Source organism: Phocoena sinus, chromosome 2 (genome assembly GCF_008692025.1).
Source record: "Phocoena sinus isolate mPhoSin1 chromosome 2, mPhoSin1.pri, whole genome shotgun sequence".
Classification (NCBI taxonomy): domain Eukaryota; kingdom Metazoa; phylum Chordata; class Mammalia; order Artiodactyla; family Phocoenidae; genus Phocoena; species Phocoena sinus.
In genome coordinates this window covers 41,973,808-42,001,563 of record NC_045764.1, presented here as the reverse complement: position 1 = coordinate 42,001,563, position 27,756 = coordinate 41,973,808, and the positions used below count along the sequence as shown (strand labels likewise).

At 46.9% G+C, this 27,756-nt stretch overlaps 1 protein-coding gene across 1 annotated transcript in view; it reads left to right on the top strand.

The window, feature by feature from the left end:
- Positions 1–21,984, top strand: part of AKAP13 (A-kinase anchoring protein 13) — a 332,091-nt gene extending 310,107 nt beyond the window's left edge. Inside the window, 17 exon segments of the mRNA XM_032623794.1 lie at positions 386–538; positions 1,160–1,410; positions 3,727–3,852; positions 3,969–4,086; positions 4,949–5,197; positions 8,358–8,434; positions 8,967–9,148; positions 9,269–9,351; positions 12,006–12,200; positions 15,278–15,439; positions 15,866–15,936; positions 16,407–16,451; positions 19,247–19,297; positions 19,938–20,132; positions 20,134–20,157; positions 20,159–20,390; positions 21,849–21,984. Coding sequence (XP_032479685.1) covers positions 386–538; positions 1,160–1,410; positions 3,727–3,852; positions 3,969–4,086; positions 4,949–5,197; positions 8,358–8,434; positions 8,967–9,148; positions 9,269–9,351; positions 12,006–12,200; positions 15,278–15,439; positions 15,866–15,936; positions 16,407–16,451; positions 19,247–19,297; positions 19,938–20,132; positions 20,134–20,157; positions 20,159–20,380 — 2,204 coding nt within the window. The 3' untranslated portion in view covers positions 20,381–20,390; positions 21,849–21,984.
- Positions 21,985–27,756: the final 5,772 nt, after the last annotated feature.

The window sequence follows — 27,756 nt, the reverse complement described above, 5'->3', positions numbered from 1 at the left end:
ATGTCATTGATTTTAATGTGGTCAGACTCTGGTACAAACGCTTCTTCTTCCCCTAGACCTTCGTACACGTTCAGTTCTAGCTGTCTTGGCACAGCTGTAAGCCTACTCTCTTAAACAAGTCAAGTCACCAGGACCCTGATCATGTCTTAATCACCTTTGATTTATGTGACATTTATCACCCTTAACCGAAGTCTTGAATATAGAGTATGTCACTCCGGAACAGAAAATGATCTTTTCTAATAGAATATATATTCTATGAACATCCCTGTATTAGTGTAGAGTGTTTACGTCTCATGAAATTATCCCCATGAGGAACGTCCAGCAGAGGTTTTTTTTAGAGGTCACAGACGCAGGATTCTGATATTGATTCTTTTTGTATTTTGAGGAGTAGGTACAGACATGAATGAAGGGCAGCTAATGGGAGACTTTGAGATTGAGTCCAAACAGCTGGAAGCAGAGTCCTGGAGTCAGATCGTGGACAGCAAGTTTCTGAAACAGCAAAAGAAAGATGTGGTCAAACGGCAAGAAGTGATTTATGGTGAGACTCTTCGTGTGCTCTGCTAATATTTGATTTGCATTGTCTGGCATTGTTTATGAGGGGATTTATTGGGCTGTAGCAAGTCAATTTTCAAGTATGCAGCATCTCAAAGATTTTCTTCTGAAAACTTTGAGGTATAGAGACATCTTATTTCTATCCTTTAGTCTCTCTGTAAAATTATATTCTTTAATTTTATTGGACATTTTATTTAATATGAGTGCTTATTTATGCGATAGTCCTAAAAAGAGATCTCTTGTGACAGTACAGTTTAATTCCTCAGCTACAGTAGAAACTAGACTAAACGCAAGTCATTTCTGGGAAATAGGAACGTAGTAAATTATGAAAGGTCTTGAATGCCAGTGAAGACCACTTGGGAAACCACCACTTAAGAGTGATGGAATCCAGTACACCTGTCAGAAAATAGTGTGAGGTCCCGTGAGAAATCGAGGAATATGATGAAAAAGCTTTAGGGAAAAGACAGCTGTTGACTCAGTTTTAAAGTTTAAATTGGGCCGTAAATAGCCTTAAGAGAAAATTGGGCTCTTAGTAGCAGCAGACACACTTTGCAGGAGAATCCTCGAGGAGAGCATTCCTGACCACTGAGCCTTGTCCCTCCCCCAGAGCTGATGCAGACGGAGTTCCACCACCTCCGCACACTCAAGATCATGAGCGACGTGTACAGCCGGGGCATGACGGCCGACCTGCTCTTTGAGCAGCAGATGGTGGAGAAGCTCTTCCCCTGTTTGGATGAGCTGATCAGTATCCATAGCCAGTTCCTTCAGAGGATCCTGGAGCGGAAGAAGGACTCTCTGGTGGATAGAAGTGAAAAGAATTTTCTCATCGAGAGGATTGGGGATGTGCTTGTGCACCAGGTGAGCAGCGGGCGGGTGCCTGGTGCCTCTCACACGCACTGGGGGCCCCGTAGCCGTGCGTTCACATCCTGGCTGGACTGCTCACGATCTCTGTGAGCTTAGGCAAGTGGTTGCATCTCTCCGACCCTCAGTTTCTTTTTCTGTAATTGAGGACAGTAGATTTTCTCTTTTAATGCTATTTTGAAATTTAAGAGGTAATGTATATATAAAGTGCCCAGCATACATGGTAGATATGCAGTAAAAGCCGGTTTTTCTTCCTCAGAGTCTGTACCAACATCAGAGATACTATAGTTTAAGAGATAAAAAAATATTTTTTGGAAGTCTCAACTTCAACCTGTGCCTCAAATCAAAAGGCTCATTTATCTAAAAACCACCTGAGACTAAAAACTTGACTAAGAAACCATCTGTAAAATAATTCATAAAATATTTCTTGCTAATATTTTCATCAAGGTATGGTATGGTTTCAATCCTACGTCAAAAACAATTTAGCTAAAAATTGTTTTGATACTTTCAGATGTATATGTCATAGGCAGTTTCTAAATGTTTCTTTTTTAAAACATTCTTTTTGAAAGAAGAATAATGCTAGTATAACCTTTATAGGCAGAGGGGCATTGCATCACATCTGACTAGCTCTTTCTCACCGGCAAGCCTCTGCCTCATTGTGGAAGCAGAGGCTTACTTGCTGGAACATTTGCCTGAGAATTGGAAATATTGTCCTTTCGTTGTATTCTTGAGTCTGTACCCCTCGCCCTATTAATTCATTGGTGCCTTCATTCATTCATTTTTCAAGTATTTACTGGGGATTTACTCAATACCATGTGGAACCACAAAGGTAAATATAATGTAGACCTCTGCTTCATGGAACTCATGTTCTAGGAGTGAAGGATAGGCACGTCGTGAAGTAAATGCAGATGCAGTGTAGTGAATGTGTTCACACTGGTGGTCAGGGCATCAAAGTTGGCACGGTCAGCTCTGCAAGGGAGGACCCTTCCTCCCCAAACATCCTCCTCCTGTCATTTTCCATGTTTCTCCCTCTGCCCCTCCTCTCCACCCTCAGACCTGCACTGGTACTTCCTCTGACCTTGTAGCTCCTTGTATCTGTGCATGTCCTCTAGTAGGATGTTAGCCCCATGGTGTCCATTTGTTGTTTCTGAGCGCCAGTGCCAGAGTCACCCTTTTAGGGCACTTGCTTTGTGATGGGAGCCGATCACTTAAAAATCTCTCTGCCTCAGCTTCTCTGTTGGTAAAGGGGAAAAGGAAAGGCTACCCTGAACATTTTTTCAAGTTTTGGGGTAAGGATCAAGTTGTGTTGCCTCCAGAGATTGTTAGTCCAGCAGGAATTGATGCTTAGCACGTGTCTTGTGGACCACATACAGAAACTCAGCGGTTACCGCACAGTGAACGTAGCTTCAGATGAACGGCTGAGATCGCACACGCTTGGAAACGATGTAAGGGCCAAGCAGAATTGTTAGGTCTGCTGGCCTGAGGTAAGTAGGATAAACAGGTCCCTAGGTAATGATGGCCGTTTCTGATGCCTTTCTAACTTATCAGGATGACTTCTTTGAGACTGCTACCTCATGAGAGACTTCTAGTGAGTCTCTCTGTTGTATTACTGTGTTATGACAAATGGGAGTTAAAACACATGTTGCATTTCTTATGTGCACAGTACATAGATATTTCTGTGTTTATTATTTTTTAAATATATGTAACAGCTTTATTGAAATATAATTCATATGCCATGTGATCCACCCATTTAAAGTGCACAGTTCAGTGGTTTTCAGTATATCCGTGACTCTTGTGCAGCCATGGCCACGGTCCGTTGTAGAACATTTTTATCATCATCACCCCCACCAACTTCCCCAGCCCTAGGCAACCACTAATCTACTTTCTCTGTGGGTTTGCCTATTCTGCACATTTTATATAAATGGAATAAAGCAGTATGTTGTCCTTTGTGATTGGCTTTTTTCATTCATACGTTATCCATTTATCCTCTGATGAACACTTGGGTTATTTCCACTCTGGGGCTGTTGTGAATAATGCTGCTATGAACATTCATATACAGGTTTTTGTGTGGACATATGTTTTTATGTCTAGGAGTGGAATTGCTGGGTCATATGGTAACTCTGTTTAACTTTTTGAGGAACTGCTAAACTTTTTTCCAAAGCTCCGGTACCATTTTAATCTTTTAATCTTTGGGGGGAAGTGATGAGGAAGCTCTCTTGGGTTTCACAAGTAGACTGGAAACTTTGGACAAAATGGTAATAGGAGTTTAGCACCCTGAGTTACGGCATAACCTCTGTTCTCTTTCCTCTGCAGTTTTCAGGAGAGAACGCAGAACGCTTAAAGAAGACATATGGCAAGTTTTGTGGGCAGCACAACCAGTCTGTAAACTACTTCAAAGACCTCTATACCAAGGATAAGCGTTTTCAGGCCTTTGTGAAGGTATTGATGTGAAACGGTGGGGATTTCCGTGTTGTCCAGAGCATTGTGTCACTGTCAGTTTTAGCTCGAGCCTTCTCCCTTGGGTAGTTCCTGACACTTGGATTCCTTCCTTGCAGAAGAAGATGAGCAGTTCAGTCGTACGGAGGCTTGGAATCCCAGAGTGTATATTGCTGGTAACCCAACGGATCACCAAATACCCGGTTTTATTCCAAAGAATATTGCAATGTACCAAAGGTGCGTCTCTCTCTGGACTCGGTCTCGTTTGCCAGTGGACTGTTCCGGTCTGTCCAACAGCACTGGAGACCCCGTAGAAGAACACTTTTACGTCGAGAAGCTCTAAAAGAGAGCCTGTGTTTTATCTTAAAGACGGTTTTCTTCGGTGAAAACATAAAGTGTTATATCAGCAGACTTAGTGTGAATGAGAGCACGAAGGGAAGGCTCCACTTAGTGATCCCAACGAGAGTTCAGTGACCTGAGCAGCTTGTCACTTGTCCCTAGACTGGGAGGTGATTCCCCCCTGCAAGTGCTAGAATCACCGCTGTTTCTCGTTTAATCAGTACTTAGTAGTTTCTCTCTTAGCTAATCCTGCTCCTGGGCAGTTACATTAAGGATTAGATAAAATAAAGACGTAAATAAAAAACTCGTTGCTCCTCTCCCTCCCTAAAAATGTTGGGTTCCTTCCACTTTAGAACGTGGCCCATAATTGCATGTCATCTGTATCAGTGAAACATCTAACTTGATTTAAACTCTGACAGAGCGGTGGGTAGGCACGTGCCCTTCGACATGTTGGCTTCGCTCTGCCAGCATGCCCACAGCGGGAAGACAGTGATGTGGAGCAAGAAGGCAGGGTCCTGGGGCTCCACTGGTGGCGCAGTGGTTGGGAGTCCGCCTGCCGGTGCAGGGGACGTGGGTTCGTGCCCCGGTTCGGGAAGATCCCATAAGCCGCGGAGCGGCTTGGCCCGTGAGCAATGTCCGCTGAGCCCGCGCAGCGGGAGAGGCAACAGCGGTGAGAGGCCCGCCTACCACAAAACAAAAAAATAGAAGGCAGTGTGCCCCTCCTTCTGCCCAGTAGAAACAGTTATTCTTTCCTTCTCAGACAGTGAAGTGGAACAGGAAGATCTAGCTCAGTCCCTGGGCCTGGTGAAGCGTGTGATTGGAGCTGTGGACAGCAAAGTGGCGAGTTATGAAAAGAAGGTCCGTCTCAATGAGATTTATACAAAGACAGATAGCAAGTCGATCATGAGAATGAAGAGTGGTCAGATGTTTGCCAAGGAGGATCTGAAGCGGAAGAAGCTCGTGCGGGACGGGAGCGTGTTTCTGAAGAGCACGACAGGGAGGTTGAAAGGTGAGGCTCACTCTCGTCAGACTCTGAGCGTGTGCCAGAGGGCAGCGGGCAGAATCCAGATGTCACCAGGTTGTTCCCAGGGACCCATGTCCAGACGTCACACAGGAGCAGCAGGCATTTAATTGATCTTAATGTTGTATCAGAAAAGACTGGTTTGAGATGTCTTACAAAACCATATAGAATACAGTAAGAGAACGAGGAAATGATGCAGTCAGGAGAAAGGAAAAAAAAATTTTTTCTAAAGAACAAAGCAAAGGGTAAGATTCATACAAAAAAGCAAGGTGTTAAGGGAGACATATTTTCCCTATGAAAGAGGGGCAACAAATTTGGGGTCAGGGTTTCTGGCAAAACAATTGCTAGGAGGGAAATACCATCAGTTGCACAATTCATAGATTCTCTGAGATTAAAAATACATCACTCGTTTCTAAGAGATGGCAGAGGAATTTTCAGTTCCTGAGACCTTAGAGAAATGAAAGTTTAACTCACAGCAACTAGATTTATTATTAAACTTTGCTTTTCATCTTTTATCTTTCTCTAAGCAAAGGAGATCATAAAAGATACTCCCTTTGTGTTTGATTTTCGTTTTTACCTTTTAAATGATCAGCCCCATCAAGTGAAAGAAGTTTGGAGGATTGTTCATTTACCTCCGCATCTGGTTTGTTTGTTTGTTTGTTTTTAATAATTGTTTGCGTCAAACCTGTATCCTCTGGGCCTATATGATAACTCTAACCTCACCAGTAGCCTTGAGTACACCCAGCCCACCTCCCTGGCCTCGGTGAGCTGAGCACACAAAGCAGCCCAGTGCCGTCAGCCATAAAACCCGCTGACATAAAACTCAGGTGAGTGAAATGTGTGCTTCTCCCATCGCCGAGGTATAAGTAATGCTATAGGTAGCTGCTCTCGGAGAATTCCCAGGACTCCTTACCTAGGGTCTCAGCATGCTCAGAGCACATAGTAACGACATCCCAGGCATTCAGCTGCTCTCAAAGGTGAATGTCGCAGGACACCCTGCATTAGAAGTTGGGCTCACAATGAAGAGACTCGTAAAGAGGTTCTTGCTCTGCAGTATGATGGTTGCTAGAATAGAGAGGCGTGAACTGAGGACAAGAGGAGGGAGTCAGGCAGAAGGGAGGGGTAAGCGTGGAAGCGTGGAGCTGAAGGATCTGGCCCGTCGGGAGGGGTGGGCAACCGGGGTCTCTGGCAGCAGAGTGAGGCAGGAAATACGGCTGGAGAATCGGCCAGGGGCCAGGTTGGGGTGGGTGCGTGCTCCAGACTAGGGGGCTGAAAGGGATGCTGGTCATGGGAGTGAGCGAAGAATGGGTTCAGAATGGAGGGTTTGAACAGGAAAGGGGTGAGTGAGTTAGAGTGGGTGTAGTTCAGCTGCTGGGGGCAGGGTAGAGGACAGCAGGGGTGCGGAGGTACCAGTGACCGAGACGAGGGCGGTCATTGTCGCAGGGATCCGGGAGGGGCTTCTCCGGGCAGGATCATCTCAGAGAGAAGAAATACCCCTTCCTGCCACCAGCCAGCTGTGCCTCTCACTGCTCCATGGTGAATTTGAACTGTGCGGTCCCTGCAGCTCCTTCCTTCCAGCCCTGATGCTCTGTGATGTCCTGAGACCACAGTTGAGGGCTCTGGCCTCACCGCCGCTGTGAGGCCGTGTCGGAGGTAGCCTGGTGGTAGAGAAGTACCTGCCCTCTCTTGTAGGGATGGATTTCCTAGAGTTGCTGCCAGTGCTGTATTTTCTTTACACAGCAGTTTATTTATTCATTCCCAAAATAAAAACTAATAGATTCCAGCTGTTGGAATAATGTTGTGGTCAAAGCAATGGCAGAACGATAGGTTTTCTGGCCTAAAATGTCTCCAGTGGAGATAAGAGTTTGGTGTTTAGTCATTTTCACCCCCAAGTGAAAATGACTTGGGCCAAGAACAGCCAGTCCTGTGTTGGGTAACCCTTGAAAGGGGTAGGATTGTTTTTCTCTGATCTACTGACTCCGTGATCACGTAAACTTCAGGATTCGATAAAGTTGAAACTTATGTTTTAGAGCTCTTTTTTTTTTTTTTTGGCAGACACCTGAACTATTTAAAAGTAAAGTTTAAAAAAAAAAGTACTTGTCAAAACGAATGGTAGTGCATGGAAAATTACTGTGGTCTAGGCTGAAAAACTAGACCACCATAGGAATCAGACATCCTTGCTTCTGTTTTCCCGCATAGCTTTGCAATGAATTACACAGAGAGGGTACCCCAGTTTTGGCAGTAGTGGTAGAAAAGGCCAAGAGGGTCCTGCCCACCCAGGAGGCGGCTGCATAAGTCAGCCCGTTGTTTTCCCAGAGATTTGTAGGCTCCCCTTTCCAGAGTGAAGGCGGTACAGAGGGACCTGTTAGGTCTCAGTAGACGGCTCACCTCCAGGGAGGTCCCACTTTGTCCTTAAGGGAATAATGGGAAATGTCACTTCATACTCCTAGAGGATTAGAACAAGAGTTTGTGGCATTCTTTTGATTCCTGGATCCAGCTAGAGATGGTAATTTGGCTTTTGTTTTGTCTTAATTGAGAAGAAGAGAAGGCTGTGTCCACGGTGCAGAGGGGTTGAGGTTGAGTGTGCTGTGTTGGAGCTGGGAGCGGAGCCACTGCACTTCGTGTACCTGTGACGGCAGTGGGTGTTGTCTAGCCATCTGTGTCCTGTAGGACGTGTGGACGAAGCCTGCCTTTCATTAGACTGAGATATTCTTGTACATCACCTTCTGGCCGCCTTCCTGTCTGCTGTCCCACGCCTTTTTCCCATTACTATGATCAGAAGTTGAGAAATACTATGACCTGAGTATTATGACCTGTAGACTGTGTTGCTATTTAGCATCTGTTAAAGTCCTGCTTTCCAGCTTTGCTCTTATTTATTCTTAAAAATCTTGCCTTGTGGGATATATCTTTCCAGCACTGAGTGCTTAAGCCTTCCCAAGACAAGGCTTTGGTGATAGGCCCCATTTAAAAATGCCTCTAACAATCTAATGACCATATGTGGACCCTGCAGAAATGTCAAGCCCTTGCCTTGGAGGAGTGTAATAATGTGCTGTGCGGGTGGGTTGCTGAGTTTTCCTCTAATGAAGTGCCCTGAAGGTGCTTCACCGTTCAGTGGTCATTGTTCTCTCTTCCCTTCCCCCCTCTACAGAGGTTCAAGCGGTCCTGCTTACTGACATTTTAGTTTTCCTTCAAGAAAAAGACCAGAAATACGTCTTTGCGTCATTGGTAAGCTGAACTGTTTGTCTCTGCTGTTTGTAATTAACAGTATTCAAACCGGTGATGGTAGGTGTTGAGTGTTAACACTGTATTACTGCTCTCCCACCTTCTTAAAATTGGCTCAGGACAAATGCCTCCGATTCATTCCTTATATACCCTTGCAATTTTCTGCCCGCCTCCCTCCACCCCAATTATTTTTCTGTTCCCTCATAATCCTTTTGAGAGCCTTTGGCATTTGATCTAAAAAGAAATCTGTCACTGGAGTATGTCTCACACATTACGTATTACAAATCTTGCCAATTTATAACTTTGCCAACCAGATTCTGTGACAAACCAGAAAGGACTCATCATGCAGAAAACAGGACTCGAACCTTGATAACCTTAAATTTTCGTTTCCTTTTTGGAAATCTTTTTCTGTTGGATAAAATGTGAGTGAGCCATATGCTTTTAAAAGGCATCTTGTCTCACCTTAGACAGAAGTTGTCTTAAGAGCTAGACTGTTGTATCCATGTCTTAACATCTGCGCTCTCCCATTTCCCAGGACCAGAAGTCGACAGTGATCTCTCTAAAGAAGCTGATTGTAAGAGAGGTAGCACACGAGGAGAAAGGTTTATTCCTAATCAGTATGGGGATGAAAGATCCAGAGATGGTGGAAGTCCACGCCAGCTCCAAAGAGGAGCGGAACAGCTGGATTCAGATCATCCAGGACACGATCAGCACCCTGTGAGTCACACACCCTGGCCCACCCCCGCCTCCTGGTACCTCTGTGGTTTCATAATGGTTGGGCCGCGGTCACACTAATTGACATCTTCAGAATGTGCTGTTTTGTTATGGTTGTATTAGGAACAGAGATGAAGATGAAGGAATTCCTAGTGAGAGTGAGGAAGAAAAGAAGATGTTGGACACCAAAGCTCGGGAGTTAAAAGGTAAAGCTGGTGGAAGCGATCTGAGGCCCTGTCTGGGGGCGTCTGCAGTCCCGTAGAGTCCCCGCTGCTCCTCCATCCCAGAGCCGTGCCGGCAGGCATGTCAGCCGAGGAGAGGAATAGCTCCTAACAAAAGAGAAACCAGATCTGAGCTGGCACAGGTCCTGGGGAACAATGCCTGTAGGAATGTGTCTGATACTAGATCGAGGGGATGTTGGCTCTCTCGTCTCGGTATCAGTGTCCTTGGACCCTGGTGACAGTCTTTGTACTTTGTCACAGAAGAATCTGCCAGAACTCATGGTCACATCTAAGATTAAAACAAGGAGAGGAAGGTACTTGCGGGAAAGAATTTTCCAGTTGATCCATTTGTCAGTCACCCCCACCACTGTGCCCTGCGTTCCAATTCCGTCATGAGGTGGTTTGGGGAGAAGTGTGCTTATGGGTTATGTTTGACCACGCTCTGTCAAGGCCCCACTGTTTCATGTAGTCTTGTTGGCTTCCCTGCAAGACCTGTATTGTAATCCCCACTGTGTAGGTGAGAAAGCTGAGGCCCATGAAGGCCAAGCAACCCAGGGTCACACACACACAGCTCATGGCAGAGCCAGGGCTGTGCTCCCTGTCTGCTCAGCTGCAGGGCGCGGTGCTCGTGCCCCTGTGCCGGTGCTTGCTGAGTGTTCTGAAGTAAATACGTGTTGTGCTTTGGGTAGAAGTAAGGCCCAGAGTCAAGGAAATATAGGCGCCCAAGGAGTTTACTTATTGCTTCATTCTGTTTCAATGGGGAGAAAAACAGAAAAAGAGATGGACAGATTTAGACTGGAGCCAGTATCACATTTTTTAATCTCTGCCCGTGATTAGGATGTCAGAGATAAGAACTGCCTTCTTTTCACATGTATGAAGCACCTGGCCAGGCATAACGCTAGGTGCTAGGGATGCAACGAGCCCTAAAACACTGTCCCTGCCATCAGGAAACCCACACTCTGGCAAGGGAGATCTACGTAAATGACAGGCCACCTAGACCGCAGGCACATGTAAAGTGTGTAGGACCCACGAATCCGGCCTGTGGTGAGTCTCACAGAGAAGATGACACAGGAGCTACATCTGAAAGAACTTACCTCACCAGATGAAGAATAGTTAGGTGAAAAGTGAAAAAGGACTTGACATGTCTGCCAAGGAATGAAGGTTTGGTACGTCTGGAGAGTAAGGGCTGAGTGATGGGAGAGTAAGCCAGGAAGCCACCCACACCTTGAAAGCAACAAAGGGAATGATACAATTTCTTTAGCAAAATTTAAACTTAAATTTTTTAAATTGGTATTGACACCAGTTAGGAGAATTGCTTGGGGGGCTGGAGGAGCCCACTGGGAGTGGAAAGGCCAGTTGGGGGACTCTTGGGATAAGTTTGGTGAGAAATGGCCTGCAGGGGGGATGGACGTGAGTAAGAAGTAAGGAACCACTGTGGGTGGTGGGACAGAGTGAGGAGACAAAACCGCTCCCGGGTTTCCAGCCGGACAACTGGGGCATGACAGTGCTGTTGCCTGAGGAAGAGGCCACAGGCTACAGGGAGGAGGCGGGGTGGCAAGAAGGGAGAACAGAGGTTTCTGACCTGTGGAGAACAAGGCGTCTAGGTGGAGAGAGCCGCCTGACAGTGGGACTCAGCGGTCTGGTGCTCAAAAAGTGGGTGGGATTTGGGGTGCCTTTTGTGAGTTATCAGCACATAAGAGGTAATTGAAGCCATGGGAGTGACTGAGGTCCCCGAGAGGAAAGCATGTAAAGTATAGAAAGGAGTCTAGGATGGAGCCCAGGGCTGGGGGGTGGGGGGAGCCCAGATACTCATTCATGGCAGGTGGCAGGTCTGGTCTGTAAAGTGCTGGAGTAAGAGTGGTAGGAAGAGAACCAGCAGTGTCCTCAAAAGCAGATGGGGAAGGATACAGTTTTATTTTATTTTGTTTTATTCATTCATTCATTCATTCATTTTGGGCTGCCTTGGGTCTTCGTTGCTGTACGCAGGCTTTCTCTAGTTGCGGCTAGTGGGGCCTTCTCCTTGCTGTGGCTTCTTTTGTTGCGGAATACAGGCTCTAGGCTCACGCAGGCTTCAGTAGTTGTGGCGCGCAGGCTGTAGAGCGCAGGCTCAGCAGTTGTGGCACACGGGCTTAGCTGCTCCACGGCATGTGGGATCTTCCCAGACCAGGGCTCGAACCCGTGTTCCCTGCATTGGCAGGCGGATTCTTAACCACTGCGCCACCAGGGAAGTCCGGGAAACGGTTTTAAATGGGGGAAGTCATCCATGCTGGAAATGATGAAATGAAAGACTTCTCTGGATTCAGTAGTGAAGGGTAACCTTGGAAAGAGCAGATGCAGAGTGATGGGCAGAAGCCAGAGAAAAGTGTGTGGGTTGAGAAATAAACAGGAGGCAGGAGAATGGAACAGAGTGCAAGTTCGTTATGTCAGAAATTCTGGCATTTGCATAGAAAGACCCAGGATAGTTTTCCAGGTAGACATTACAGATCAAAATCTTGATACTGCCTTCATGATGAAAAAGAAAGTGGGGGAAGCTGTGTTCCTTGTGGTTCCATGCTTTACCACAAGGTGGTGCTCATGTCTTAGTCATCTCATCATAGTGAACCGTCAAGTCACCAGATCTCTTCTCTGTGCACCTGCAGAACAACTTCAGCAAAAGGACCAGCAGATCCTACTCTTACTGGAAGAGAAGGAGATGATTTTCCGGGACATGACTGAGTGCAGCACTCCCTTGCCAGAGGATGGCTCCCCAACTCGAAGCTCTAGAATCCTCTTCCGATCCAACACAGAAGAGGCTCTCAAAGGAGGGCCTTTAATGAAAAGTGCCATAAATGAGGGTAATTTACATTCAGCATTGCCCCCCTCTTTGTCTCCTCCCACAGTGGTTCACACACTAATATTATCTACCCAGTTTGTACTTTTTTATTGTAAAATAAATCACAAATACAGAAAACAACCCAATACATATTTCGCTTTAGTAAATTATTATCAGGTGGGCATCCTTGTAACTACTACCCAGGTCGAGAAATAAAATGTGGCCAGACCCCTTAAAGCCCCTCCACATGTCCTGTCCCCATCAGAGCTCTCTCCCTCCCTCCTGAAAGTATATTGTGACTTTTGCAGTAATCGATTAGGTTTCTTTATGGTTTTATGGCCAAGTGCCTGTTCATAGACCCTGTGGCTCAGTTGTATTCATGGGTTTTGATATGCCTTTTAGGATTCTTTATTTACAGTCCTCCACCCACCCCACCATCCCTTTCTTTTCCACACGATTTATCCTTGAGCTTTGACCTGTGGGTTTCTCTTTTTGGGTTTTATTCACACAGGGGTTCTGTTCTTCTGCCCTCCGTTTCCTTTAGATTCTCTGCTGGACTCGGAGGCTCAGTTGCTCAGACATAATCCCTTTGGCAAAAGCTGTGTTACCGGAGTCTTGTGCGCTTTCCTCTGGGGCACAAAATGTCTAGTTGTCTTCTTTATTTTGTAACATATAGGGAAAACAAGATAAAAGGATAAATGCTTGATTTTTTTCTCCCCCATTATTTACCAGTTTTCAAAGTAGTGAATTGATTACGGTCATTCTCTGAAAGTGACCAGTACTTTTAATATATTATTATAGACTCATGAATTAAATATGTCTGATGCGCTTCAAGTCGTTTCAGTTCTTATCCTTATTAAAAGTTAAAAAGGTCCTCTCTTTGCAAGGAGCACCTCTTTGTGGGGCCTCTGAGTCCTTTTGGCGTGACCCCGGCAGTCTTTGAGAGCTGCTTTGCTGTTTGGTATGTTAAGATGTTCCAGGCTCATCTTGTTTTCTGCCCATACCTGGAATTAGCCATCTTTCTGAGAAGCTCTGGTTTCTTTTAGTGGGAAATGATATTTCAAGACCACTGTCTAGGCGCTAGGGGTGGTTATTGCTGCTGGGATTTTCATTGTTACTAGGTTGGGCCTTTTCAGTGGGCCGCTTTGGGGGAAATATCCTTGTGTGTGTGCATGAGGGGATGGGCTAATGGATTCACACATATTTAATGTGTGAATTTTCTTCCACATTGTGAATGCTTATTCTCAAGGATACATCGTAGAAATAAAACATCCTGTATTTTACCCTAACATACACATCAGAATAACAATCCTAACACTGCTATCGCTAAATATGACTCCTTTATGCTCTCCCCATTCCCTCCCCCTTTTTTATTTACCAGTTGTACTCTGTCTATACTGTCAGCTTACAACCACGTATATGGCACTCTCCCCTTCTTAGACCCGAAACTGTAGTCTTCATCATTCTGCAAGAACCGCCACCAGTTTTTATCAGTGTCTCTCCAGTCATTTGGGATGTCTAAAGCTTATTCTTTAGTAGATGTCTCAGGAGAGGTTCATGAGGATAATATACCGAGTCCTTGCATATCGGTAATAATCTGTGCCCTTTATACTTGAAAATCTGTTCTGCTGGGTCTAAAATCCTTGGTTCACGTTCTCTTCCTCTGAGTGTCTTAATTCTCAAATATTTATTTATTTTTTTCTGACGTAAAGCATTGCTGGCAGAGTCTGACCGTAATTTGATTTTCCCCATGTAAGTCGCGTGGTCTTTGCCTAGACGCCCAAAGGATTTTTTTCCCCTAAATCCGAATAGTTTTACTAGACTATGCCTTGGTCCTGGTTATCCTGGAATGATGTTCTCGGGTTCACAGTGTTCTATTTTGACATATAGTTTCAGATTTTTCAGATTTCAGAGCTGTATTCTTACAGTTTTTAGTATTTTTCCTACACCCTTGCTTTGATTTTCTTCTTCAAGAACTCCCACTATCCATATGTTGGATCATCTTTGCCTGTCTTCAATACTTCTTGCTTCCCATAGTACTTTTTATAGCTTCATCTTTTTAATGTTTAAATATCCTTTCACCATCTATTATCTTAAGTCATTTTCTTTTGGGTTTATTTGTTCTCATATTCTAGTTCAGTCTCCATTTCTTAAAGGGATACCTTTTTCCCTTTCATTTCCACTTGAGTTTTGCCACCTCCTTTCTGTGTTTTCTGATTCTGACTTAGGTGCTTTCATGTCTTGTGTCATTTTATTTTATTAGCTCGCTTATTTTATGGACATGTCCTTCTGATGTGCTTTTATTATATGTAGGGAAGTTATGCCCCTTGTTCTTTCTGTCTCTCTGCCTTTTCTTAACTTTGTGTGGGATTTCACTTTGACGTTTTTCTGTTGCTCATTTTTGCGTGAAACACATTTCCTACGTTTTTAGGCTAAGATAGCTTTTTTCACTTCATCGGACTCTTCTATTGTTTTCATGTAGCGTTTTTAGAAAATAACAATGGCTTGTCTTAGGAGATTCCCTGCCTCTGTTTCCTCCCTTATTCCATCTGGACCTTCCTTTTCCTTTATCTCTGTTGCTTCTCTCCTGCCTCAATTTTTATTCCACTGTCAGCACGTCCTCCTTTCTGTGGGACACTGCTGCTCTAGAAGGGAACCCTAGCTGGTTGGATTTGAGAATTCAGACGCTGAGACTGCTCTAGCCCCTTGACCTCCCTATGGGAGGGGCAAAAAGCCTGCCAGTTTGAACTGCAGTTCTCAAATTGCCTCACCTTACTTCCTAGGGAATTCCTTTGGGCTGCTTTGGATCTGACTCCCGGAGCCATGCTCCCCTTCCAGTAAATTACTCTGCCTTCCCTGTACCCTTTTATATCTCCTAGGTCTCATGTGAATAAGGCTGAAGAGTTAATCTCTGCATTTCCAGTAGAATCCATCTAATGCATGTATCCTGAGCTGAGAGCTTTCTCTCAGCAAAGGAAGTCACGTAGTCACTTTGGAATTTTCTGTTCCTCTTCCCTTTACATATAGTGTATTACCATGAGATTTTCTTTTTCCCATTAAAAGAGGAGATGTCAGTTTTGTATGTTTCCTTTCTTCCAGTGGAGATCCTTCAGGGCTTGGTGAGTGGAAGCCTGGGAGGCACACTTGGGCAGGCTGTCAGCAGCCCTGTTGAACAAGAAGGCATGGTAGGCCCCGTTTCCTTGCCCCGGAGAGCAGAGACCTTTGGAGGATTTGACAGCCATCAGATGAATGCTTCTAAAGGTCAGTGGTTTTGAACTCATGTGTTCTTATCGGCAATCCTTAACTGTCACAAGTAAAAATGATCTGTACTCTGGGAGCTCCATCTCCTCTGTCCCAATCAGTCAGTAAATGTTTTAGTGAGATCCTAATAAGTATCTAGCTGCTAAAACACTCAGGAACCTCTATGAATGTCATGTTCATTTTCAGTAATAAAAGAGGTTTTCCTGAGATCTCAGCTAAGCTGTAGCCAAAGGGGGTAATAACACTTGTTTTTCCTTTCTGCTTCTAGTTCTTCTGCATCCATAAAATTATTAATAATCAGTCACTTAGCTGCCATTGGCATTAATAGGATTCAGAAATATTCTGTCCCTAAGCTATGTATATAGTATTTCATTGGCTAATCTGTTTTACAACGGCAAAAAAACCCCACCTTGTTTGTTTGTTTAGGAGGTGAGAAGGAAGAGGGCGATGATGGCCAAGATCTTAGGAGAACAGAATCGGATAGTGGTCTGAAAAAGGTATTTCTTTCTAAAGTGCACTCCCTAAGTCCTCCCTGGCACTTCCTCTAAATTCATAGTCTTTGAAACTAGCCTACTTTGATTTTGTTTTGGATGCCCAATTTGCCGTTTTTATTTCCTGTTTTATCTGAAGAGGAAAGCACGTTTTTAAGCAAACAGTACAATTCAGAGCCCAACGGTCTTGGCCGTTGGGCCTGTCTCCAGACACCACGTCTACGTGCACAGCTCTGCCGCGGCCGTGGCTGGACCAGTTTCATTAAGAGGCTTGTTTAAATGCACACACCCACCTGAACTCTTTGCAAGGCTTCAGTAACAGTTCAGCCTCAAATCTTCACTGCCCTGCAGTGAGAAGCTACTGTAGAAAAGAACGAAAACGGGAAGTCACAGCATAACTCAGACACACGCTGAATATCATTCTTGCCTCAGAGTCTTCGTTGTTTTTAAATGCACTTTTTTTGTTTGTTTTATAGGGTGGAAATGCTCACCTGGCATTTATGCTTAAAAGAAACAGTGAGGTAAGAATATTATGAGCTATTTAAAAGAATATGATTTTGTTATAATTGCTAGGTTAGGAATACTCATTTCTGTTTTGCCATGATGAACAAGCTTGGCTCCTGGCTGATCTGTGCAGTTGTGTTTCCCTTTCCCTGGCCCCAGGGCCTCGTCTTGCCCTTTTGGCAGAGTACTGCCTCTGCTTCTCTGTCCTTGAGAAGCCCCTTGCTTTCTCTAAACGTGGGCCATGAAGCTCCCACGGTGATTTCTTTCCATCTGCGCACACTGAGTAGAATTTGTAGCCACCTTTGCTGTAATACAAGCCTGGCAGCAAAGCCACAGTCTGGAATGTGGAAATTAACTTGTGGGTAAAATTTTGCATAATAATTTCTGATCCTGCAACTCAGCTTGAGTTTTCTTCTTTGAGCACTGCATTTCGCTCTGTGTGTGTCACTCTTGTCGTCTCCTAGCTAGAGATCGGGTCCCCACGGAAGTCTTTCACCGGCCTTCCGCTGAGCTCCGCTGACCCTGCAGGATAACCCACGCTTTTCACTGTTTCTCCATCTCCTTGGGTCCCTCTTAAGAAATCCTCCTCAAGGTTGCTACTTTCTCCAAACCTAGTTGACTCCAAGCGTCTGACTGTGTCAGCAGGCTGGAATTGGACACAGGACAGTGGGGTGCTAGGGTGTAGCTCTCAGGGTGTCCTCTGTGTTTCTTCCTGCTTTTAATGGAATACCTTAAATCCCTGAGGAGCTGTCTTTTGAAATTTCAGATTAAGGAAATCTTTCCTTTTTTCCCTAAAACACAGAAGGGTGTTTTTTGTCTTCTGTTTGTTGGCATGTTAGTCTACACGCTGACGTAACCCCCTTCAGCGTGTCCATCCTTGAATGAAGTAAGCCTGCTCCCACACAGGCTGCTGTGCTCTGGTGCTGCTTAAAAAGTAGCCCTTAGTTGATTTTTTCACCTGGCAACTTTCCCCTCATATTTAGTGAGAAGAGTCAGATAAGAGACAGTACAAGACCAGTGGTTTTCAGGCATCCCAGCATGGATTATACACTACGGATGCCCAGTCAGAGTCAGCTGGTCTGCTGTGACTTCTCCCTCTCTCTGTTAATTAAGAATAAACTTAAATGAGGGGTAAATCGTATTCTCAGAAGAGCTAAGCCTGATAATAAAGTTTTTGTGTTTTAAATATTATAAAAGGAATACGTTTGTGGTAGAAGATTTGGAAAACATCCAATAATGTAAAAAAGGAAAAAAATAAGTAAACATAGTACCACTGAGAAATAGCTACTATCAAATGTTTGGTGTTCATATTTCCAGCCTTTTATTATACAGGACATGTATTTTATGTGTGAGTGTGAGTTGCATAAACATAATTTTATACAATTTGTTTCACTACTCCCTGGAGCTTCGTATCCTGCTTTTTTTCTCTTAACACACCAGAAGCATTTCCCCAGGGCATATTTGTACAAAACATGCTAATCGGGCTTCCCTGGTGGCGCAGTGGTTGAGAGTCCGCCTGCCGACGCAGGGGACACGGGTTCCTGCCCCGGTCCGGGAAGATCCCACATGCCGCTGAGCCTGCGCATCCGGAGCCTGTGCTCCGCAACAGGAGAGGCCACAACAGTGAGAGGCCCACACACCACAAAAAAAAAAAAAAAAACAAAAAACCCAAAAAGAAACATGCTAATTAACAGCTGCATATTATTATGTTATGTGCCGTAATTTATTTAATCTTTCCAGTGGTTCTTTCTCTACTTTTTTGCTTTTTAAATGATGCAGCCAAGAGCATCCTCATACTTTTTTTTGCAGGGCTCTGATTATTTCCTCAGCATGTCATCTGCTCTCTAGAAAGGTTATACAGCATTCATCCCTGTCAGTACAAGAGTATCCATTCTCATCATACTTTCACCAACACTGGGAATTATTTTTTAATTGACATTTTGTTGATAAGTTCAAGTGGTTATTTCTTTATTTTTGCATTCTTCTGATTTCAAATAAGGTTGAATCATTTTTAATATGTTATATAATTGGCCATTTGTATTTCTTCTTTTGTGAATTGCTAGTGTATGTTCTGTGCCTGTTTTTCTACTAGAATATTCGTGATTTTGTCGATCTACGAGAGGTTTGTTTAAATTAAAGGTTTCTTTTGCCTTGTTCTGTTCACTGTTTCCTTTTTTATTATACATTTTTACATAGTAAAAGTTGAAATTGTGTGTGTGTGTGTGTGTGTGTGTGTGTGTGTGTGGTTTCTTCCATTGTTTCTGGCTCTGAAAATCCTTCCCTATTTCAAGATCAGAAAACATTCTCACATTTTCTTACAGCTCTTTTACAGTTCTTTTCTACACTTAACATTTCAATCCATTTGAATGTTTTTTCTGTGGATCCCAACTTAATTTTTTCCAACGCTTTAGCCAGTTTTTTCAGAACAATTCACTGAATATTCTTTCCTTCTCCATTGACTAGAAATGCTCTTTGTATCATATACTAATGCTGCGGTTTGCTTCCGGGCTTTCTGTTTTGTTACATTGGTGTGTTTGCTATTTTTGTGCCAGTCATTTTAAATAATTGGAGCTTTGTAATACCTTTCACTGTGTGCTGACTTCCCTCCTACATACACAGCTACTTCGTTTGATCTTGTTTTTCTTGGCTACTTGTACCGGCTTATTCTCTGTGGTGCTTTCAGTCTGAAAGTACTTGGTTCAAATGCAAGCCCCTTGCTGTGTGGTAGGGTGGGTTCTTGTCGGATGACACGCAGTGTGCTGGGGTCTGAGCCTCCGAGTCTGAGGTGATGGTCCTTTGATTCCTTTTGCAGCCGGTCATCCAGAGCGTCGTCCATCTCCACGAGCTCCTCAGCACTTTGCAGGTATGTGCCCTTCTCCCTTATCCCTTCACTTCCTTGTTTCGAGAGAATCAGTGACCAGGGTATCATTGGCCTGGATCTTTGAGGTCTATAGGTTTCTTATGGGTAAATGGGGCCCTCAGACTAGAGAAGACTGGCTCTCATGATGAGAAAGGTTCCAGAATGCAGTGGTTAGAGTATCATCGACCCGCTAAGACTGGACTTGACGAGCACATGGTGGACTGCAGGTACCCTTGACAGCCATGCCCCAGAGCACATGGGGTGCTGACATGCACAGAGGACATGGTTTCAGTCTGGAAGGCCTTTGGTAGGATTGTAAGTTTCCATATTCCATGTGTCTGTGTGGTATTTGGGTAGGGTGACCCTCCCCACACAGCTTTCTGGGAATATCCTCAATTTCTAACCAGTCCAGTTCATACCTCCTCCCACCTCCCAAACACACACTCCCCACCCCATACAAAGCCGCTGAGTGCCAAATCCGAGTCCCCCACACCACTGACATTGTGACTTGGTTGCCGCCCAGGGTTATGCTGGAGCATTTTCCCGGAGCAGCTTAGAAACCAGGGGAGGGCCGTAGTCTGGGGTGGCGTCCTCGTCCTCCAGGCGGAGGCGCATCGTCCCCCCTCGTGCGTCTCCCCCGCAGGGGGTGGTGCTGCAGCAGGACAGCTACATCGAGGACCAGAAGCTGCTGCTGACCGAGCGGGCGCTCACGCGGACGGCGTCGCGGCCCAGCTCCCTCATCGAGCAGGAGAAGCAGCGCAGCCTGGAGAAGCAGCGCCAGGACCTGGCCAACCTGCAGCGGCAGCAGGCGCAGCACCTGGAGGAGAAGCGGCGGCGGCGAGCGCCAGTGGGAGGCCCGCGATGAGGGCGCTGCAGGAGCGCGAGGCGCGGCTGGCGCAGCGCGAGGACGAGCTCCGGCGCGGCCGCCAGGACCTGGAGCGCGAGCACGAAGAGCTGCAGCAGAGGAAGCTCGCCTACCAGAGCGACCTGGAGCGCCTGCGCGCTGCCCAGAGGCAGCTCGAGCGCGAGCAGGAGCAGCTGAAGCGGGAGGCTGACCGGCTCAGCCAGAGGCCCCGCCGACTGTGACATCGGCCAGGTACGGGGCGCTGGGGGGCCGGGTCGCGACCCGCATAACCAAGAACCCTCTGAGCAGCGGAGGAAAGTAGGCAGATAATATAAAGGCTGCTTCTACAGATCTGTTTATTGCACCACCAGGGGGCAGGTGAGGAAGTGAGTCTTTTTCTCCTTTTTGCATCTCTCAGCATGATGGGTTGGGGTTTGGCCAGGGGAGTTAATGGATGCCTGGCACTTCCCTCAGCCCTCAGTCGCTTAGGCTGGAGTAGCCTCAGCATCTCTGAGGATGGCAGTCAGCCGTCCAGGATTTGGGGAGCAATCCCTCTGCCCTGTGCCACAGAAGAACTCAGAATGGTCCCCAGCTAAAGGAACTTGTAGTGGATGGGGACAGCACACCGAGGGACACAGGTCCCCCCGGAGCACAGTGCCTGGGGCTCACAGAGAGCAGTAACGCCTGAGTTCCTGAAAGAGGCCCGCATGGTGGGGTCCAGTGGGCATCAGCTACAGGGAGGAGCCCATCCCAGCAAATGATGGAAGGCAGCCCCTCTTATGGAGAGAGGGACTGTTCCTGCTCAGGATGCTCAGGACATCTGGGCTCTGCTTAATTCCTGATTTGTCTCGCTACTGTGGATGAAACCTTTCTTTTCCTGCAGCGGCTACTTATATGGGAAGGCATCACATATGTGGGCAGCACACTGACCCCCGAGTTTATTTCAGTGGTGTTCTACGGTTATTCTGGAACGGGGCAACCTGTGGCAGATGGGAAGCTTGGGTACACACAGATCCTCCTGTCTGCTGATACTCAGGTTGCCATTTGTTTGATCGATTGACCTTGGATCATGAAAGAAAAGGAAACTGACCTCTTCCAGAGGGAGCAGTTTAGCTTCCTGCAGAGTTTTTTCACGTCTGTAGGAGGAGTAGCCAGTGGCTGTATGTGCTTTTCCTGGACACAAGGATGGCTTCCACAGGGAAGGCTGCAAGGCCCAGCGGTGGGAGCACAGATTAGGACTGATTATCTCTCTTTATCTTTGGTTTAACCTTTGGCTAGGAATCTTGGTAAAAGCACGTCTCCACCTGCCCTCTCACCTGAACAGACCTTTATAATCTCTTAGCCCTGAAATAATTATCTACACCCCCGTGTAAATCAGTCGTTGGATAAGCAGCTCTTCCTGCTTCTTCAGGGAATGGGAGTTCTAAGCTGCCTCTTCCCAGCTACTGTTAATTCTTCATGTTGCTGATAATAAAAATAGTAATGGCATCAGATGATATTTTTAGCACTTCCATAGATACTACCTGAGGGAGGGAGGAAATGGAATTGAGAAGATCAGAATCTTTTTACCATTTCTCTGGAGTCCAAGGCAGTGGGTGCACACGGGGCTGACCCACTGACACAGCCGGTGACCTCAGGTAGTGTTCACTGAGTAGGCACTGGGGATGCTGCCGGCCTCCAAGTCAGACCCCTTCTCTTGACCATGTGCAGGTTTCACATCAACACACCAAGCTGCTGAGGATCCCGTCCTTCCTTCCGAATCCTGAGGAGACCCTCTTGCCACCGGCACCTTCCATAGCCAAATCAGGGTCATTGGACTCAGAACTCTCAGTGTCCCCAAAAAGGAACAGCATCTCTCGGACACACAAAGAAAAGGGGCCTTTTCACATACTGGGTTCCACCAGCCAGACAAACAGAGTACCAGAGGGTCAGAGCCAGACCCCAGTGTCCACGTCCACCCGCCTGTTTGGGTTAGCTAAGCCAAAGGAAAAGAAGGAGAAAAAGAAGAAGAACAAAGGAAGCCGTTCGCAGTCCGGTGGTGAGTACACACACCAGGTCTCACCTCTGGCCGTGTAGTCCCTGGATCCTGAAGAGTGGGTGGCTTTAGCAGCATGGGAGTGGTTAAAAGAGGTGGCTGCCATTCAGGTGTGTAAAAGCTGAACCATACACATCTCACCAAACCCCACTTGCTCTGCCCGCCAAAGGACTGTTGGAACTTACGGTAAGAACACAGATCAAAGAACATTTAAGAACCCACTCTGTGTGGCACGTGCACGAAGTAGAGAGTGCGGGCTCATTTCTCACACTTACTGTCCAGTGAGGAGCTGAAACTCACCTCAGTGAAAGCAGCTGCAGTACTCCCTGCCTTTCTAGGCCTGGTCCAGTAATACTAATCACAGGCTGCTTGCTGAGCATTTTCTCGAGGGCCGCTTTAATCCTGCAGGTGACTGTGAGAGAGGTGTTGCTGACCCCCAGACACACTGGGAAGCTGAAGCTCGGGATTAACTGACCTGCCTGCCGCCACAGGGCGTGCTATCAAATCACACTGCACAAGGTCTGAGTCCTTCTCATTAGGCTTCCTCTCCCTTCTGTGTGGGAGGTTGAAGAGAAATCCCTATTTCCAGGTCTATTTACAAACAGCAAGCCTAGTGTTCTGTAAAGTTTATGGAGCTCTAGACACGGAGGACATCACTGACGACCTCATGCACTACGTCACCTGGAGGCCTGGCTGGCGGATGTCATTGTCCACCAGCCCCGCATCTGTTTGCATCCCAGAAGACTTGTGTTTGGGGAAGAAAGAACAGAATTTACCAGTGAAAAGAGCAGGTTTTCTGAAATTCTTTTTTCTGCCCTTGGTTTCCTTTTCTCCAGATGTCCCTGCATCCTGAAGTACCCGCAGAGGGGGAGGAGATCTTCTGCTGAGCCGTTCCTCTCCGAGGCAGCCGCTTCTCTCCCGCCATGGTTACAGCCCCAACCCCTGCTGTCCTGTGCGCGCACTCTCCTACACTGATGCCCCTGTCCTGCGGCGCCCAGCCCTCCCGCACTGCCCACGTCCTGGACCAGAAGAACAACTGGTCTTGGGGGTCAGGGTGGGGAAGGAGGCCCAGGATTGGCAACCCAACGCCTCTCGGGTTGGGGCCCAGCCCTGCTGAGTGGTGGATCTTACACCAGAGTAGTGGCCCCAGAAGTCCAAGCGATGTATTTGGACGTCGTCAGGAATTCCTAGAGACTAAAAGAGTGTTTCCAAATGCGGCCCTGAAACTCTTACTGCCTTTTATTTTGGGGAACAGAACCAAAAATCAAACAGCAGATAGGTGGACTTCATCTGAATACATACAGTAGCCCATCTCCACATACATGTGGAGTGCACCGGAACTGTGCACGGTCTATACCAGACTGCCCTGCTGGGCGCAGCTCAAGCCCCGCACGAGGGGCACTGCCCGCCACCGCTCAGGGAGCGCGCACTCAGAGCCTCACCCACTAGCCCTCCCAGGCTGTCTCCCTGTAAACTCACCCCATGCACGCCTCACCCCTTTTCGCGTGTATTTCTCATTTCACTTCAGAAGGGACGACAACATTTGTGAGAACCAGTGAGAGAAGGCCTTGATGTCTTTAAAAGCAGATGATCTTGAAACACCTTGATTTTGGTGTTTCAGTCACTTTAAAAGAAAAAATGTATCTAATTTTATCAAGTCTAAAAGAAATCATATATTGGCTTTCCAAGATGTGTGCCCACATGTTCTGGGCACAGACGAAGTAGAGAGGCCTCCTCACCATCACCCCTGCGCCGTGACACTTTTTTGGTTGTCACTAGCCACCTCAGCAGTGGCCACGGTCTCCTGGCAGTACTCCTGAGACCTCGACGGTACCGCCCCAGGGAAGCTGCTCCTGCGTGGCAGTCGCCGTGGGAGAGGGTGGCCCCATCCGCGCTCCACCCGCGCAGAGACCACCTGCTTCTCCCGCTGCCAGGGGGTGCCCACCCTGTACTAGACAACTGGATGAAAAACAGGTTCAGGTGGGTGTGTTAGGCCCATATGAAGCGGTTCCCACCAGTACAGACTGAGAGAAGAGCTGGCCAGAAGGTGTGGCTTGGAAAGGTCTCCTATCAGGAGGCCTGGCAAAATTTGATTTTCTTTCAAAAGTTTTAGAAACGAAAGGCCTGTGGTTATGTACTCTACCCCTTGAAGAATCCACAGATGCTGCCTGTTTGTTCGTTTCCTTCTCTCTTTTTCTTTGTCCCACTGTGTTTTGATCTGTATTCCTTGAGGCTTGTCACCAGCGGGGAGGTGCAGGATGTTTCTTCCTGAGGCCCCTGCACCTGCCACACTTGTTAACCCCCCAGGAGGGGAAACCCTGGAAAATTCTGTGCTTTAAATGTGGTCTTTGATTCCTGCCTTTTGCCCCTCAGGAGCATGGGTCTTTGAACATACTTTTTAGAAACAAACAAAAAAATCTGTAACTTGGTGCTTGTTGATGAATTGCAAGCTGGGCTTGCAGATGGAGATATTTATCTTTCAGTTTATTTGAAAGAGGTCTGGTTTAAAACTTTTAGCTTAGATTTGTTTTATTTATTTGTGTGTTGTGTGCACGTGTGTATGTGTGTGTGTGTGTTTTAAGGGTGAACACACCAGCCCAACGGTTTCAACTGTCCAGTCAAGCAGCCGGTGCTGCTCTCCTTATTCCCCCCGGGTCTGTCAAAGTGCCTCCAAGGCCCAAAGGAAAATTAAGGTTGGGGGAGGGGTCCATTTCCTTCCCTCCTGCCACCCTCACCTCATACTTTGATCAAGGGATGTCTTCTTCCTGGCTTGAGAGTTAAGAAACTTGCCACCCATGGGCTACATTTGCCTAGTTTTGTCATGGAGATTTCTTACCCTTCAGAACACACCTTGAGCAGAACCAACTGATTTTCTATTGAACCTTAATGTACTACCCCTCCCCCCCCCCCCCCCCCCCCCCCCCCCCCACCCCCCCCCCCCGCCCCTTCCCCGGCCACAGAGACTCTAAACAGCAAAAGGTTAGGTTGCTTCCTGCCACCAGCCAGTCCATACAGCTTGAGTATGGCCAGCCTGTCATGGCTTTCTCAGATCCACAGGGAGCTCAGCCCTCTGTCCCTGTCACTGGCTCAGGTTCACCACAGCTCTGCTGGAAAGGGGTGGGGCTGTTGAATGAGGACCTGCATCCTCCTTCCTCTGTCCGTGTACGCCGGGCCTCCCTGCCTCTGGGCTGGAAACCAGTTCTCGGAGCTGATGGGATTTGCCCTAACGCAGGCTCTTCACAAGAAGCACCCTGGACGCTGAGTTTCTGTATATAGCTGCACAGGTGGCTTTCAGCTTGCTCCCAACTAGTTGTGAAGTTTCGGTTGCCTTGATTGTTCAGTGGTAGTTGTTTTAAAATGGTGATTTCCCCTTCACCTGCACCCCACTAACTTAAAATACTTTGGTCAGCTTGTGGTTGGACAAGTTTACAATCAGAATCAGAAGGCATCTTCCCCAGAACAGTGTGCAGTGCAGAGAGAGAGAGAGAACCACTTACCCGGACCCGTGCTTTTCCATGCCTTCGTCCTGTGTCTCTCCCCCTTTGATAAGGAACTCGGGGATTTTGTTTTTGCGCTTGGGGAACCACCTGGATTGTTGCTGCTCCTGCTTTTGCTGATGGCCTTGAGGTCTCCTCTGCCCTTGAGGCCTGTCCTGGTTACTGAGGTGTCCTTCATGTGAGAAGGGGCTGTCTCCCGGGACAGCTCAGACTCAGTTCTCCACAGTGTCCCCATGCTAGGGGCCGTGCTTCTCTAAGCTCCGGAAATCAGAGGGCTGGCCTTCCTTGTGTTTAGGTTTTGGGGGACAGATGGAAACACCATCCAGAGTTCCAGAATCTCGTGAGTTGCCTGGAAGGAGGCTGCATCTTCTCTCAAAACTTCCATCATCTCAGTGGTCGTCATCCCAGTCGGGTGGCATATGTGCACTTTAAATGCTCCCTACAGTCCGCTTCACTTTCGAGACAATCAACTATGCTGACTGTTTTCTTTGAAAATGGAGAGGGTTAAAAACATGCAGATTGCCATAATTCAGCCTTTGCCAACATTCCATCCTCTACCCCCATGAGAGCTGTCTGTGGGGAAGAAATCCTTATCAAGACTTCTTTTTTTTTGGAAAGGTACGAATCTTACCTGTTTTCCTCTCATGTCTCAGGGTAATACCACTAACAGTTGTTCTTTTGCTGATATTCTCCCTTACTTGTTATCTTCCCAAACCCCTAGTATTAGCAGTAGTGAGCAGACGTTTTTAAGATCGTTGGGCTTTGTCGTACCTTTATTTGGAGAGTGGGTGTCAGTGTATAGGGTTTATAACTGGGCCCCGCCTAAAATACAGGTAGCACCATAACCTTAGGGGCCAGAACTCCATCCCGAAGGTACCGTTCACAGAAGCGCTTTATATTTTATCCATTGGTCACAAAGTTCTTTTTCCATAGCCGGTTCTTTCTCCCCAAGGATTTGGTATCGGCCTTGGAGCTGCAGTTGTTGATACAGCGTTGATGGGGGGGCCAGTTGTGCCCAGAGGACAGCTAAGCCCAGGGACTGGGGTGGGAGCGCGTTGAGAGAGACGGTCCTGGCGAGTGGGCTTCAGCAGCCATGAAGAGGGTGGCTTGCAGGGGACCCCAGACACTGCCAAGGGGTGCGGACACACTTGGAATGTGGAAGCCCAGAAAGAACGCTTCCAATTCCTCGGCGGCAGTGGATGAGGGATGTGTGTCTTGCCTTCCTGCAGCGGGACAGTGTGGCACACACACCTGTGGTCCTGGGGTCACGGCCCCACGTGGCGCTGTTGCTCCGATTGACCCTCGGAGACAAGGAAAGGGGCAAAGAGATTGTTTTGGTTCGGTTCTTCATTTTCTTTCTTTCTTTCCACGTAGCGTAACATTCCTAGTTAACCGGAGCTTTGGGATCTACTGCCTGCTGGCCAGGTTTTAAAGTGAAAAGTCTTTTAGTGCTGCCATAAGAGGGAAAAAAACAAAGGCTTCTTTCCACGTACCAATCGGATTTCATTTGTCAAAAGCTCGACAGGCCTTGAGTGAGTTCTCCATCTTGCTAAGGTTTAAAGACAGGCAGACCCAGCTGCCTAAAGTCTCTCCTGCCGCAGACGGTGACAGCCTGCTCCAGACACCCAGGCTGAGCCCAGTCTCTGCTCACCCCAGTGTTCACCCTGCTTGAATGCCTCTGCCTTTTGTGACCACCTGCCAGGATGAGCAGCTCCAGAGCACTGACAGGGGCCCTGCCCGGTCGGCTGGCCCACGGTCACGGTTTAGCCTGAGGTTTCTGGCGTGTTGCCCCGCCGGGCGCGCAGGGGCCACGAGGACACGCAGGAGGGTGATTACCATGCACCTTATACCTCTGCTCTCGTTTGTTGTCCTCAAATGCTAAATGAACGTTTCTGTGCTGAATCCTATTAGATAAAAAGGGGTTAAAACCCAGATGCTGTATATTAATTTGTAATTATGTATAAAGTGAAGCAGTTTTAAACTGTAAAGATTTTTTCAGTGTGTTTTCTGGAATTCTGCCACAACGTACTGGCTTTGTATTTTATTTATCTTCCTTTCTGGTTAGCGGCTTCCGACCCTTGTAAAG